At 37.6% G+C, this 15,167-nt stretch overlaps 1 protein-coding gene across 8 annotated transcripts in view; it reads left to right on the top strand.

Annotated features, from left to right (window-relative positions):
* RAVER2 (ribonucleoprotein, PTB binding 2) overlaps positions 1 to 15,167 on the top strand; it is a 136,698-nt gene that overhangs the window by 42,166 nt on the left and 79,365 nt on the right. For all 8 annotated transcript variants that reach the window (XM_043461077.1, XM_043461074.1, XM_043461076.1 and 5 more), the window contains exons 3-4: positions 5,903 to 6,372; positions 9,083 to 9,274. In XM_043461077.1, the coding sequence (XP_043317012.1) occupies positions 5,903 to 6,372; positions 9,083 to 9,274 (662 nt within the window). The remainder of the gene's footprint in view (positions 1 to 5,902; positions 6,373 to 9,082; positions 9,275 to 15,167) is intronic.

Here is a 15,167-nt window from a genome sequence, read left to right as displayed (position 1 = left end):
GTTGGACACACCTGAGCGACTGAACTGAACTGAACATTAGAAAAAGAAGTTTTTGCATGCTTGCCATCAAATTTGTGCCAATAATACTAGTAGAGCAGCCAAGGCAAAGGATAAATAAAAGTGTGACTTTTGAAAGGATTGGGACCAATTGTTGAATCTTAAAATTTTGGTAGGAAAATGGAAACAGAACTAATTTCCAAACGTCTTATACTGTTTTCTCTGAAGAGTGACAACTTCCACTTCCACAGTCAATGTGAAAAAAGTTGGACTTTCTTTAGAGACTTTGTGGCCTTGAAAAGAAATGGAAGAAACTATAGAAGAGAAGCAATGACCTCTTTTCCCTACTGCCTGGACTTTTAAATTTGCTTCATTATGTTATCTAAATTCTACCACAAGATATCTTATTTGGGTTGAGCAAATGCAGATACCTAAGAAAAGGAAAATGAGAATTGTCAGTTTTAAAATGTACTAGTTAATCTATTGCCAAATTCAGACTTAAACTGAAGAAATTAGGCGAAACCACTAGACCATTCAGGTATGACCTAAATCAAATCCCTTATGACTATACAGTGGAAGTGAGAAATAGATTTAAGGGACTAGATCTGATAGAGAGCCTGATAAACTATGGACGAAGATTCGTGACATTATATAGGAGACAGGGATCAAGACCATCCCCATGGAAAAGAAATGCAAAAAGGCAAAATGGTTGTCTGAGGAGGCCTTACAAATAGCTGTGAAAAGAAGAGAAGTGAAAAGCAAAGGAGAAAAGGAAAGATATTCCCATTTGAATGCAGAGTTCGAAAGAATAGCCAGGAGAGGTAAGAAAGCCTTCCTCAGCAATCAATGCAAAGAAATAGAGGAAAACAACAGAATGGGAAAGACTAGAGATCTCTTCAAGAAAATTAGAGATATCAAGGGAATATTTCACGCAAAGATGGGTTCGATAAAGGATAGAAATGGTATGGACCTAAAAGAAGCAGAAGATATTAAGAAGAGGTGGCAAGAATACACAGAAGAACTGTACAAAAAAGATCTTCATGACCCAGATAATCACAATGATGTGATCACTCACCTAGAGCCAGACATCCTGGAATGTGAAGTCAAGTGTCCTTGGAAAGCATCACTATGAACAAAGCTAGTGGAGGTGATGGAATTCCAGTTGAGCTATTTCAAATCCTGAAAGATGATGCTGTGAAAGTGCTGCACTCAATATGCCAGCAAATTTGGAAAACTCAGCAGTGGCCACAGGACTAGAAAAGGTCAGTTTTCATTCCAATCCCTAAGAAAGGCAATCCCAAGGAATGCTCAAACTACCACGCAATTGCACTCATCTCACACGCCAGTAAAGTAATGCTCAAAATTCTCTAAGTCAGGCTTCAGCAATATGTGAACCGTGAACTTCCAGATGTTCAAGCTGGTTTTAGGAGAGGCAGAGGAACCAGAGATCAGATTGCCAATATCTGCTGAATCATCGACAAAGCAAGAGAGTTCCAGAAAAATGTCTATTTCTGCTTTATTGCCTACGCCAAAGCCTTTGACTGTGTGGATCACAATAAACTGTGGAAAATTCTGAAAGAGATGGGAATACCAGACCACCTGACCTGCATCTTGAGAAACCTGTATGCAGGTCAGGAAGCAACAATTAGAACTGGACATGGAACAACAGACTGGTTCCAAATAGGAAAAGGAGTATGTCAAGGCTGTATATTGTCACCCTGTTTATTTAACTTCTATGCAGAATACATCATGAGAAACGCTGGGCTGGAAGAAGCACAAGCTGGAATCAAGATTGCCAGGAGAAATATCAATAACCTCAGATATGCAGATGACACCACCCTTATGGCAGAAAGTGAAGAGGAACTAAAGAGCCTCTTGATGAAAGTGAAAGAGGAGAGTGAAAAAGTTGGCTTAAAGCTTAACATTCAGAAAACGAAGATCAAAAAAAAAGAAAACGAAGATCATTCCATCTGGTCCCATCACTTCATGGGAAACAGATGGGGAGACAGTGGAAACAGTGTCAGACTTGATTTTTTTGGGCTCCAAAATCACTGCAGATGGTGATTGAAGTCATGAAATTAAAAGACGCTTACTGCTTGGAAGGAAAGTTATGACCAACCTAGATAGCATATTAAAAAGCAGAGACATTACTTTGCCAACGAAGGTCCGTCTAGTCAAAGCTATTGTTTTTCCAGTGGTCATGTATGGATGTGAGAGTTGGACTGTGAAAAAAGCTGAGCGCCGAATAAATTGATGCTTTTGAACTGTGGTGTTGGAGAAGACTCTTGAGAGTCCCTTGGACTACAAGGAGATCCAACCAGTCCATCCTAAAGGAGATCATCCTGGGTGTTCATTGGAAGGACTGATGCTGAAGCTGAAACTCCAGTACTTTGGCCACCTCATGTGAAGAGTTGACTCATTGGAAAAGATCCTGATGCTGGGAGGGATTGGGGGCAGGAGGAGAAGGGGATGACAGAGGATGAGATGGCTGGATGGCATCACAGACTCGATGGACATGGGTTTGAGTGGACTCCGGGAGTTGGTGATGGACAGGGAGGCCTGACGTGCTGCGATTCATGGAGTCGCAAAGAGTCGGACACGACTGAGCGACTGAACTGAACTGAACTGAGTTAATCTATGCATTTATACATTCATCCATTCAGCTGACACAGAAGCACCACTGTGGACCTGACAGTATGATAACTGATGGAGATATATATTCCATAGCAGTTTAGGGATCTCACAGTTGATTAGAATAGCAGACATCTACACAAATATTATAATACATTGTGATGTCTGCAATAATCCAGTCAATGTTCAAAATACAGAGGGGTAATAGAACAAGGATTAACTAACTGGAAGAGAACATCAGAGAATGCTTCCTGGAGATCATGATACATTAATCCCTGGGCTGAATTTGAAAGCCAACTAAATGATTTGAATGGCTGAAGATATGGGAGAGATCTTGTAGGCAGGGGAGTGACATGTATAGATACTTGAAACAAGGTGATACCTAGGGAACTACAAACAACTCAGTGTTGTTGGAGAATAAAGAAGTGTGGTGGGGAAGCTCAGTTTGACAGTTAATGAGGCTGGCGTTAGATCAAAAGGGCCTGGTAGGGCATGATAACTACGCTGGGTCTTGGCTTCATTTTTGACAGTAAATCATTGCATTTTAGGCAGTAGACAGGCACAATTAAACTTTCATTTTTGAGAGTTCGCTTTATTGTCATTGAAGAAAAAGGATTGAAAAGCTAGAAGAATGAAGGAAAGAGGATGGATCCAAGACCTATTTGGAGGGTAAAATTTGAGGATTCCTTTAAGTGAGAGGTAAAACATATAGGGTCTCTGGTGATTCCTAGGTTTCCCATTTGTGAGTGTGATGCTAGCAGCTAAGACAGAGAATGAAGGAAGCTGAGCCATGTTGAGATTTTACAGAAATGGAGAGGATGAAGATCATGAGTTATGTTTGATCATGTGTGAATCAGCATGTGAATATATACGGAACTAAGGACTAGAAATGTAATTTTGAGAGTTGACAAGAGAATAAGAGGTTTTCTGTGAGCCCCCAGACTAGCCATTTTGCTCTATTAATTTATTTCATAGCCCCCCATACTTCTTTTTGGTAATATCAGACTTGTAACTCTCTGTCTAATCTGTCATCCTCTATTGGATTGTGGGATCCTTGTTGAAAAGGATGTTGCTTGTTTTGTTGACCCCCTCCTTTCCAGGGCCTAACACAGAGCCTGGCACATGAGAAATGAATATATGGGCATGGATGGGAGTGCCCAGGGAAGGGGGCATAGACAGGGATTTATGGCTCAGGGTTGCTGGGTACAGTCACTGGCTGTCACTGTGTGTGCTTCTTCCAGGAAGGAACCTTAAGAATTACTACCTTACAGGTGTGAATGGAGAGAAATATAGCAAAGGAAATGGAAGGAGGAGTGCTCTTAGGCTAGTATGAAGAAAATTGCAAAGGACTTTATTAAGGAAGTTAAGGAAGGGAATGGTTAGCAGTTTCAGATACCCAGAGAATTCAAATCAAATATGAACTGATGAACTTATGAGCTAAAGTGAAAAAAGTGAAGTCACTCGGTCGTGTCCGACTCTCTGCGACCCCATGGACTGTAGCCTACCAGCCTCCTCCATCCATGAGATTTTCCAGGCAAGAATACTGGAGTGGGTTGCCATTTCTTTCTCCAGGAGATCTTCCCAACCCAGGGATTGAACCCAGGTCTCCCGCATTGTAGGCAGATGCTTCACCGTCTGAGCCACCAGGGAAGTTCTATGTCAGCATAAGGAAAGAAAGTCATAGAATCAAAATAACTCAAGTCCTTTGTAAGGGCTTGTTGGAAACCAAGAGATAATCTCTCAGTAAGTGCAGCAAAGCCATTTTCCCCCTAGTGCTGGAAGAGTTAGCTATTCCTCTGTAAGTAGTTTCCTTGTATGTGGATTTCATGTTAAATAAAAAATGTAATTCTTTAAATATTAGCATCGCACTCGTCTGAGAGGCGCGTGGGCGCTAAGACCAGGTAAGGGAGGAGAAGACTGAGTGTGGTGGCAGGCAGGACTGCCCATGCTGTTTAAATTCTTTCTCTCTTGCTGTGTGCACATTTGCCATGTTGTTATCTTTGCATTTGGGTAAGTTAGGTACTCATATGGGGCACCTTCATTGTGCGTTCCAAAGAGGCAAAGAAGGAGAGGGAGGAAGGTTGAGAGAACAGTGTGCTTCTAGTTTGTGGTTTGTCCCGTGTTGTTTCTTTAATGTGGGGGTTTCAAATTTTTCTTATCATGTTGCTCAAAATCTTACCAGATATACATGTGTGTATATTTCATTGATTTAGAATTTTATATTTGTATCATGTTTCAGATTTTGCAAATTATCATGTCTATTTGTTGCTTAATGATGGAACAACTTCATTAGGTAGACAGGACAGTTTTTTTTTTTTACCCCTCTTTGGTTTGTTCTACAAAGATTGGAAGGTAAGCTACTTGTCCAGTATCATAATCCTGTGATCTTTTCATACCATATTGTTCATCCCAACAGTATACAAATTGTATGTGTATGTGTTGTTTCAATGTAATTAATTTTATTTTAAGGAAACATGTACATGAATTGGAGAAAGATTTGGCTTCCTCTGGGCATTTTGGTGTCTTTTGGCTATGCCTTTGTTCTTTTAGGTATTCTTTTTTTAAATAATTTTAAAATTACCTATTTTTAAGGTATATTTTAGGTATTCTTGTTATCAAATAGGGCCTTTGAGAACTGTCTGAGAAGGAAGAATAGTTCATAAAATTTTGCATCACATATTATTGATGAAAATATCAAATCTGTGTGTAGTTTAAAAAGACTACCATCGCCCTTCCCCCCAGAAGTGGAGCTCTTAATACACGTTGTATGTTTTTTGAGTTACTGGTCATGAAATTGTTTACGTGGGAGTATCAGCATTTAAAAACAATGAAATAGAATAGAAAATATCAGAATATATTACACATGATAGGTGTTTTGCTTCCTGATACTTTTGTTTCAGAAATATATATATGTATATGTGTGTGTGTGTATATATATATGCACATATGGGTGGGCTTCCTTAGCGGCTCAGAGAATAAAGAATCTGCCTGCGATACAGGAGACCCGGGTTTGATCCCTGGGTTGGAAAGATCCCCTGGAGAAAAAAGAATGGCAACCCACTCTAGTATTCTTGCCTGGAGAATTCCATGGACAGAGGAGCCTGTTGGGCTACAATCCACGGGGTTGCAAAGAGTCAGACATGATTTAGTGACTAACGCACTTACATATGTGTACTGAGGCATAGGTATAAAATGTATTTCTTACTGTGGTCAAATGATCAAAAAAGCTTGAAAACACTGGCTCAGAAAACTCATTCATTTTATCTTCTTCCAGCTTTTGTTACCTTATTGAATGGGGAACAAGCGCAGAATGCAATTCAGATGTTTCATCAATATTCTTTTCGAGGAAAAGACTTAGTAGTCCAGCTCCAGCCAACAGATGCTTTGCTATGTATTACCAACTTGCCCACTTCTTTTACATTAGAAGAGTTTGAAGAACTTGTTCGTGCTTATGGAAATGTTGAGAGATGTTTTCTTGTCTACAGTGAAGTTACTGGCCGTTCCAAAGGCTATGGATTTGTAGAATACATGAAAAAGGACTTTGCTGCAAAGGCTCGATTGGAGCTATTGGGTAAACAGTTGGGAGCATCAGCTGTCTTTGCACAGTGGATGGATGTTAACCTATTGGCCGCAGAGCTCATTCATTCTAAGTGCCTTTGTATAGATAAACTCCCTAGTGACTATAGAGATTCCGAGGAGCTGTTGCAGTTTTTTTCCAGTATCCATAAACCTGTGTTTTGCCAGGTATGTATTTTTATGATATTATTTGAAATATTTAAAAATATCTACATATGCATCTGCATGGACTCACATATTTATTATACCCATGTAAATATCAGCATGGATAATCTCATTCTACTTTAGTTTGTAATGAACACTTTAATATGATGGTAAATTTTAAATCAATTTCTTTTGTTGGTGGGCCAGACTATGTTGTTTTTATATAATTATGTCTTAGCAAACCCAACACTTAATGCATCCACCTTCTCCTTTCATCTGTTCGTGAACCATTCATGCATTGATCACTTCATCCACCCACATTTGATTTGTCGCACTCTCAGTGCCAGGTACCATACTGCTAAATGTCGGAAATATAACAAATAGGAAGATATTCTCTCTATACCTCGCAGTTTTGTAGAGTACACTGACAGATAAGCAAATAACTATATATCCCGTATGAAGAGTGAGATAATGCAAAATAGAAAAGTGTTACATGGTGTAGAAAGAATGCTTTATTCTGTCTTAATGGGGTCATGGTAAGTGAGACATTTAGAGAAGATCCTGAAAACTGACAACATTGGTAAGAATTTTCAAGCACTTTGTCAGAATAAAATTTAATAAATTCTACCAAATGGACAAAAATATATACTGTATATGGCTCCTTCCTATACAGGTTTTTATAGCACCTGATGAAACCTTTCTCTTTCACTTCCCTTCATTTCTTCCTTTATTCTCTCTTCCTTTGTTCCTTCTTATCTCCCATCTTTCCTCTGCTCACCCTTATTTTTCTATTATCATACATGTATTGAATCTCTACTCTTGCAATAGAAAGTTTGAAATTTATTATAGTTTATTTAATTAAAATTAATGCTGCCATCTTACTTTTTCTTACATTTCTGCCCCCTCAATCCCAATATAATCATCAAAGAAACTATCCATGGAGCTTCAAAAAATTAGAATACTTTGTGACAAATCTTTGCCAAGTTATTGAAAGTTGTCTTATTGATACGCTATTCTTGAATACTAAAAATTACATAGTGATATCCTGTAGCCAGGCATAATCCTTTGTAGCTTTAATTGAGGCCTTTGAAGCAAATATGAGGGGAAAGCTGTTTTTTACATACTGTATTTGAATATGAATCTTGGAGTTAGAAGGGACTTAGGTTATCTGGTCTTGTTTTCCATCTGGTTAAAAAAGAAAAAGGTCTGTTACAATCATTGTAAGTGATAATTTAGCTTTTGTTAAAGTATTTTTAAGTAATGGAAAATTAACTATTAATAGATCACAAGTCATGCCATTACATATTTGAATGGCTCTCATATTGAATGGAAATATTGCTCTTTAAAATTACCAATGCTATGAAACTAAAATGATATTTTTTTTGAAAGACTTAAAATGATAGTATAATTTATTTGGCATGAAGATTATATAATAAACTAAGAATAATAAAAATATTTTAGAAATTTTCAAAAGCTTAATAAAGCCACTTTGAATGCCTTTATCAGTAAATCTGTTAAACTCAGGCTCTCTGGTTTGGTAGGTTGACATAGACTATATGGAAGACACAGTCTTCTTACCTTGTGATCAGAAGGGACCAAAGGGACTAACGGCTTTTACAAATCTAAATTTAAGATTTGATTTGAATAAAAGGAATGAGGTTGTAGGAGAAATATTTGGAAGAGGTAGATATTTTCCCTTTCTTCCACATGAATGGAAGAAGTTTTATGGAGGAAAAGACATTTGAGGATAGTTTTAAAAGGAAGAAAGGATGAGAAAGGGAAAAAACAGAAATTTGGTCTACTATACAAAAAAGCTTCAAAAATAAGAGAAAAGCTAAAAAATGACTAAGAAATTATTGAATTGTATACCAATTTATGAGATGCCAAGTCCAAACAGAAGTTTTGTAGATATTTCTATTGGACTATTTCTATACTTCGGAGACATACAAAGCTAAATTTTATCACATTTATCACTGGATACGAATGTGTTTAAGATGATTCAGATATGTTCAACACTTAGAAACTTTTTAGTGTTGTATTTTTTTTCTTACTTTTGCTCTTTATACCAGTCTTTATGGATGCAGGGCTTTAGTATCTTCCTTTACACTCTTACACATGGGTGACTGGAAATAAATTGAGTTCTGCTTTGCAGGAGTTTGTTTAGGGCACATTCAGGAAAAGGTTGTGTCCTGCATATGGTATTTTAAACAAACCTGGGGCACAGTTTCCTAAATAAGGCTTACTTTGGTATTCTCACCCAAATTCCTGGGATACCTAAAATATTGAAATAAAAGTTGAATGTGGTTCCTTCTACTTTTGTTCTCTTGATAATGCAAATAGATACATGATCAAATTCAACAGGTTTCATCGTCTGTGTATCTGGTGAATTTATTTTAAAGAAAGTTCAATTGTTGTGTCCCCAAATTTTTCTAGAGATTATTAATTTTATATATATATATAAATATATAGGGACTATGATCATTTGGACATTGACTTTTAAAATAAATCAGAGATTCAAAGAAGCTTGACAGAATCTTACTTATCTTCCCATCTTTTAGAAAGACTGTACCTACCCAACTAATAAACTTTTATTTTCGGGAAAAAAAGGAATACAATATTTTCACCGGTAGCATGCTTTGAGACATTTGTCCTTGAATTTACAGATGATTTACTTGTAAATAAGTAATTCTAAGTAAGTATTAGAATTCCCTTTTTAATAATTGTATCACATCAGCTTGCACAGGATGAAGGTAGTTATGTTGGTGGCTTTGCAGTGGTTGAATATAGCACTGCAGAGCATGCTGAAGAGGTTCAACAAGCAGCTGATGGTATGACCATCAAGGGAAGCAAAGTTCAAGTTTCCTTCTGTGCCCCGGGAGCACCAGGGCGAAGTACCTTAGCAGCTTTGATAGCAGCTCAACGTGTGGTAAGTTGTTCTTTTTCAAGAACATAGAAGAATTCAAGTATCCAAGCTAGTTAATCATTGATTGGACTTTCATTATATTTTTATTACATGAAGACATTCTTTTTTTTTTCAATTGACTAAATAATACTTCTGCCAAATCAAGCCAGGAGTCAGTACCATAGAGGAAACTGTGTTTCATAAAGTGTATTCATCTCAAGAATTGAGGAAATTTTTTATTTATTCAGTAAATGTTTGAGTTCCTGTTCTGTAAGTTTTGATTGCAGCATGCCCCCTTTTGCAAAAACGGTTCATAAGTGTGCATGTTGGGCTGACTTCTTTATTGTGACTGTCTCTTACTACTCCCCTCTCTACTTCTCTGGTTGAAAATTCCTTGTAGGGAGCAACTATTCCTGCTTCACAGTTTCTTACTCCTTGCACCTAGAATAGTAAATACCCATTGATCAAATGAAGGAAGAAACAGACTTTTGAAGGGTCCAGGGAAGACTTCAGAATTGCGAAGGTGACATTTGAATGTAACGTTAAGGTACAATTTTGAAATGTTGACGGGGGTGGAGAGTAGGATTGCCAGGTGAATACAGATTTTGCATGAGACGTACTTACATTAAACATTATCCATTGTTATCTGGCACCCTGTGTTTTTACTTGCTGAGTCTGGCACCCCCAAGGAGGGAGAATGAGTGATTGAACATACTCTGGTTGTGACAAAACATTTCCAGCAGTAGGAGGAGATGAATTTTCATGTTTGAAAAGTGGAAAAAGTCTAGGTAGGCTGAGTGTGTAGAGATGTGTGGTGAAATGATAGCTTGATGGCAGCAGAGGGGGAGGGCTGGAGCACTCAGAGCTTAGGTGGAACTTGATAAGCGAGGCCAAGTTTACAAATTCCAAAGGGAATTTATAAAGTATATATACAAGGTATTGACAAGATCATAGTTAAGAAATCACCTAGTCTGGAAATGGTTTGTAAATGAAGTGGAGAGAGAAGGACCATCAGGGGAGGGAAGGAGGGCAGAAGAGATGACAGGTTGTCAGTGGTATCCTACTGTCATGTCACTTGCCTTCTTCCTCTTATTCTTTGATCTCACCTCTGGTCCTGGATGTCTTCTCCCTTTTTCTTGGTTTTTCCTTCCCTTCTTAGGTTCTTCTGTCGTCCTCATGTCCTTGACTGGCATAATCTATGACTACAGCCATTCTTTACTGTCAATTTCATTGCCTGTAGTCAAGTTGTCTCTTGGTTGGATTGGATTTGCTGAGTTTCTGAGTCTGAATCCATCCAGTCACCCACTTTTGCAGTCAGCGTACTCTGTCTTCTTGGAGAAAAACAGACCACTAGGTGACTTAGTGCTCCTGCAAATGTCTGACATTCTTTACAGCTGACTCCCCAGCAAAACTAGTTCAAATCTTCACTTTTCTAGTCTTTGTCCTTCTTTCTATCTGATGGTCATGGCTGCTACTTTATAGAAATATACAGGCCATGTGCTGGACTCATGCATTTACTTTCTCTCACACTCCCTGAGCAAAAGTGCTCCACTTTTTGCTTCTTTTTTCTCTTTAATAGCATTCATTCCATAAATACTTACTGGGTACCTGCTACATACGAGATGTATTAGAGATATTTAGGATTCACCAGTGAACAAAGGTCTGTCTAGTCAAAGCTATGGTTTTTCCAGTAGTCATGTATGGATGTGAGAGTTGGACTATAAAGAAAGCTGAGCACAGAAAAATTGATGCTTTTGAACTGTGGTGTTGGAGAAGACTCAAGAGTCCCTTGGACTGCAAGGAGATCCAACCAGTCCATCCTGATGGAAATCAGTCCTGAATATTCATTGGGAGGACTGATACTGAGGCTGAAACTCCAATTCTTTGGCCACCTGATGCGAAGAACTGACTCACTGGAAAAGACCCTGATGCTGGGAAAGATTGAAGACAGAAGGAGAAGGGGACGGCAGAGGATGAGTTGTTGGATGGCATCACTGACTCAATGACCATGAGCTTGAGTAAACTCCGGGAGCTGGTGATGGACAGGGAAGCCTGGCATGCTGCAGTCCATGGAGTCGCAAAGGTTTGGAAATGACTGAGCAACTGAACTGAGTGAACAAAACAAAGATCCTTGCTGTTATGGAGGGAGTGCTCTGTTTCCCTCCCACCAAAGCAGGGGCTCATGCCCCTGCCCCATCCTCAAGGATCTGCCTCCTCTACTTTCTACTTGACCTGTTGTTCACTGCCTCCATCCCATTTGCTTATAAACACACTCAAATCTTTTCCTCTCTAGATGCAGGCCTTTGTAATACCTTTTCATCACAACTGGAGCTTCTTGAACAATTAGATCCTACTAGTCATCTTTTTTTTTTTTTTTTTCCATTTCTCATTTCCTTCTCAGCCCAATGCAGTGTAGTTTCTGCTTCCTCTATTAAGCGAATCTGTTCTCTTTAAGATTTACAGGAATTTTGTAATCAAGTCACATAGGTACTTTTCAGTCTTTCTTTGCTTGGTTTCTTTGCAACATTTAAAACCAACTGCCTACTGCCTTGAATTCCACCTATCATTCTTTTCCTTTCTGTCTAATTGTTCCATCCTTTTCTTCTTTTTCCCAGAGGGATGCTATCAGTAGACCTCTGTACTAGGCTTCCTTACTTTCTTCCTCTTCATCACTCCAGTGGCTTCAGTTATTGCCTATCAGTGATGATTCCCAATCTTATATTTTTGAACCAAATTGTTCTAAAGCACTAAAGCTATATTTTAAAATGATTATTAGACATCCCCTTTTAATGTTATATGAATAGTTCAATTTCAGCATTTCCAAAAGGAAACTGTTCTTCCCTGGGACTTGCTTTTCTATGTGCTGTAATATCTATGTGTGACATCAGTTCATTCAAACTGAAGCTGTCTGAACTAAAAACTCAATCTTGATTGATCTTCATCTACTCTCCAGTTCAGAATGCCAAGAATCTTAGGAAGTCTTTCAGTTCCACATCCTGATATCTATTAAATCCTTGAGACTTGTCAGCATCTTTGTTACTTTACTCAGGATCTAATTTTTCTCACCTTCATGATTTGAATAACCTGCTATATGATTGCCATGTCATTAGTCTTCCCTATTCTAATCTGTCTTCTCCAGTGCCACAAAAGTGATCTTTCTCATCCTCAAATCAAATTATGTCATTCTCTTGCTTAATATTCTTTAATGTGTGCATAAGTTCAGTTCCTTACCATGGTAAACAGCGCTTCATGGGGCCTTTAATAGATATCATGATTAGATATTAGTAACAGTGAGAAATCCTAAATTTTTCTCAGCCTTAAAAGTAATGTACTGCATTGATTTTTTTTTCTTATGGGTTCTTGGTACATATCTTCTATCAGGTTTTCTGTTTAAAAAAGATCATAAATTGGCATTGAACTTTATCAGAATATTTCTACAACTATTGGGATAATTATGTGATTTCTCCCTAAGTTCATTAATGTGCTGAATCACACTGATAGACTTTTCTAATGTTATACTATCCTTGTGTTGTAAATCCTCATTGATAGATTTTTTCCCTATGTATTGTTTGATTTTATTGGATAATATTTGTTATATGTGCAGATGTGCTCATAAGTGGAAATGCTTAAATTTGGGGGTAGCATTTTTGCTTTATTTTGAAATCAAGAGAACATTGACCTCATTAAATGATTTACATGTTTTTTTCTCTAAACCCCTCCGTTTCTTTCTATTCATGAATCAGTTTGTATACAGTAGGGGTTTTCTGTTCTTCGAAAGTTTGAGAGAGCTCATCTATGAAACCATGTAGATCTAGTCCTTATGTCTCTCCCAGAAGGAAATCATTAATTACCACTTAAGTTTCTTCTGTGAATATTAGATATATTAGTTTTATTTTTCTCTGTGTGGTATATGTGGCATTTGATTATAGTATACAGATTTATCCACTTAGTCTGGGTTTTAAAATTTGACACATAGCTATTTATAAAATTTTATATTTTAAATGTGTCATGTCTCATCTCTTCTTTTTCATTTTATGTCTTATTTATTTGCATTTTCTTTCCCCCAATTAGTCTTGCAAACTATTTTGCCTTTCAAAGAAATAGTTTTTATTATTTGTTTTTTTCTATCTGTTGCTTATTCTTGCCCTGTCTTTATAATCTTCTTGCTTCTTTCTTTGGCCTTACTCTTTCCCTCCCATCTTTATTAATATCAGTAGTTAGCTTCTCTGTTTTCAACCTACATTGTTTTGATGAATCTAGTAAAAGTAAGTTTACTTCTGTAACTAAACTTCTATGACTAATGCTATACCTATGTGTCATAAATTTTATATTATGAATGTTTCCATTTTTTTTATGATTTCCTTTTAGCCTAATTAATAGTTTTTTTCCAGGTTGTAGCTACCTAAGAATTTTTAAAAGCTATTCTTCTGATGTAGATTTTTTTGATATATAATTGACATACAGCATTATATTAGATTTCAGGTGAACATCTAGTGAGTCAGTATTTACATATGCTGTGAAACGATCACCTCAGTAAGTCTAGTTAGCATCTGTCACCACACATAATTATAGATTTTTTTTTTCTTGTCTTGGGAACTTTTAAGATCTATCTCTTGGCAGCCTTTAAATATGCAAGAGAGTATTATGAATGGTAGTCATAGTCACTGTGCTGTATGTTACAGTCCCATGACTTCACACTAGAGTTTGCACTCTTCACCCCCTTTGCCATTTCACTCACCCTTCACCCAGTCCCTCTGGCAGCCGTCAATCTCTTCTCTGTATCTGTGGTATTAGTTTGTTTTTTGTTTTGAGATTCCACATATAAGTGAGATCATACACTATTAGGCTTTCTCTGTCTGACTTATTTCCCTTAGCATAATGCCCTCCAGGTTCATCCATTTTGTTACAAATGACAAGATTTCCTTCTTTTTGTGGCTGAATAATACTCCATTGTCTATATACACATCCATGCCACATTTTCACCAGGGCTTCCCTGGTGGCTCAGGTGGTAAAGAATCTGCCTGCAGTGCAGGAGACCTGGGTTCGATCCCTGGGTTGGGAAGATCCCCTGGAGAAGGAAATGCAACCCACCCCAGTGTCCTTGCCTGGGAAGTTCCATGGATGGAGGAGCCTGGCAGACTATAGTCCATGGGGTCGCAAAGAGTTGGACATGACTGAGCGACTTCACTTTCATCACATTTTCTTTATCCATTCATCAATTTTTAGGACACTTACGCTGTTTTCATGTCTTGATTATTGTAAATAATGCAACAATGAATATGGGGGTCCGTATATCTTTTTGAGTTATGGTTTTTTGTTGCTGGTTAAATACCTAGAAGTTGACTTGCTGGGTCATATGGTAGTTCTGTTTTTAATTTTTTGAGGAACCTCTGTTCTATTTGCTAACACTTGTCATGTTGTCTTTAAACTTTTTTCCCTTATTTTTGTTTCCTATTTACTATTGAATAAACTAGAATTTTTTCTGCTTTAAGAGTGATATGTTTTCTTTTATCCTATGGGTGATTATTCCTAGCTTATCAACACCCAAGGCTGATCAGTATCTCTTTCTTCCTTACCACTTAGTTCATTCTAAATTCCATCCTGCTGCTTTCTTCTGTTCCACCAACCACCATATTGGGAATACATAAAGTACATCTTTAAGATTGCCTTAATTTGTGTTTTTTTTTGGGGGGGGGGGCAGCATCATTCCATGCAGCTTGCAGGATCTAGTTCCCTGAGCAGGGATTGAACCCAGGTCATGGCAGTGAAGCACTGAGTCCTAACCACTGGACCGCCATTCAATCTCCAACCTTAATGTTTTTGCTTGTTTTTATGGTCTTGGTTTTTGTATACATGATTAAAATTAGCTACAGTATTACATATGTTCATTTCCACATATCATGTAATGTCATGCATT

Source organism: Cervus canadensis, chromosome 2 (genome assembly GCF_019320065.1).
Source record: "Cervus canadensis isolate Bull #8, Minnesota chromosome 2, ASM1932006v1, whole genome shotgun sequence".
Classification (NCBI taxonomy): Eukaryota; Metazoa; Chordata; class Mammalia; order Artiodactyla; family Cervidae; genus Cervus; species Cervus canadensis.
This window is presented reverse-complemented; position numbering and strand designations above follow the sequence as displayed.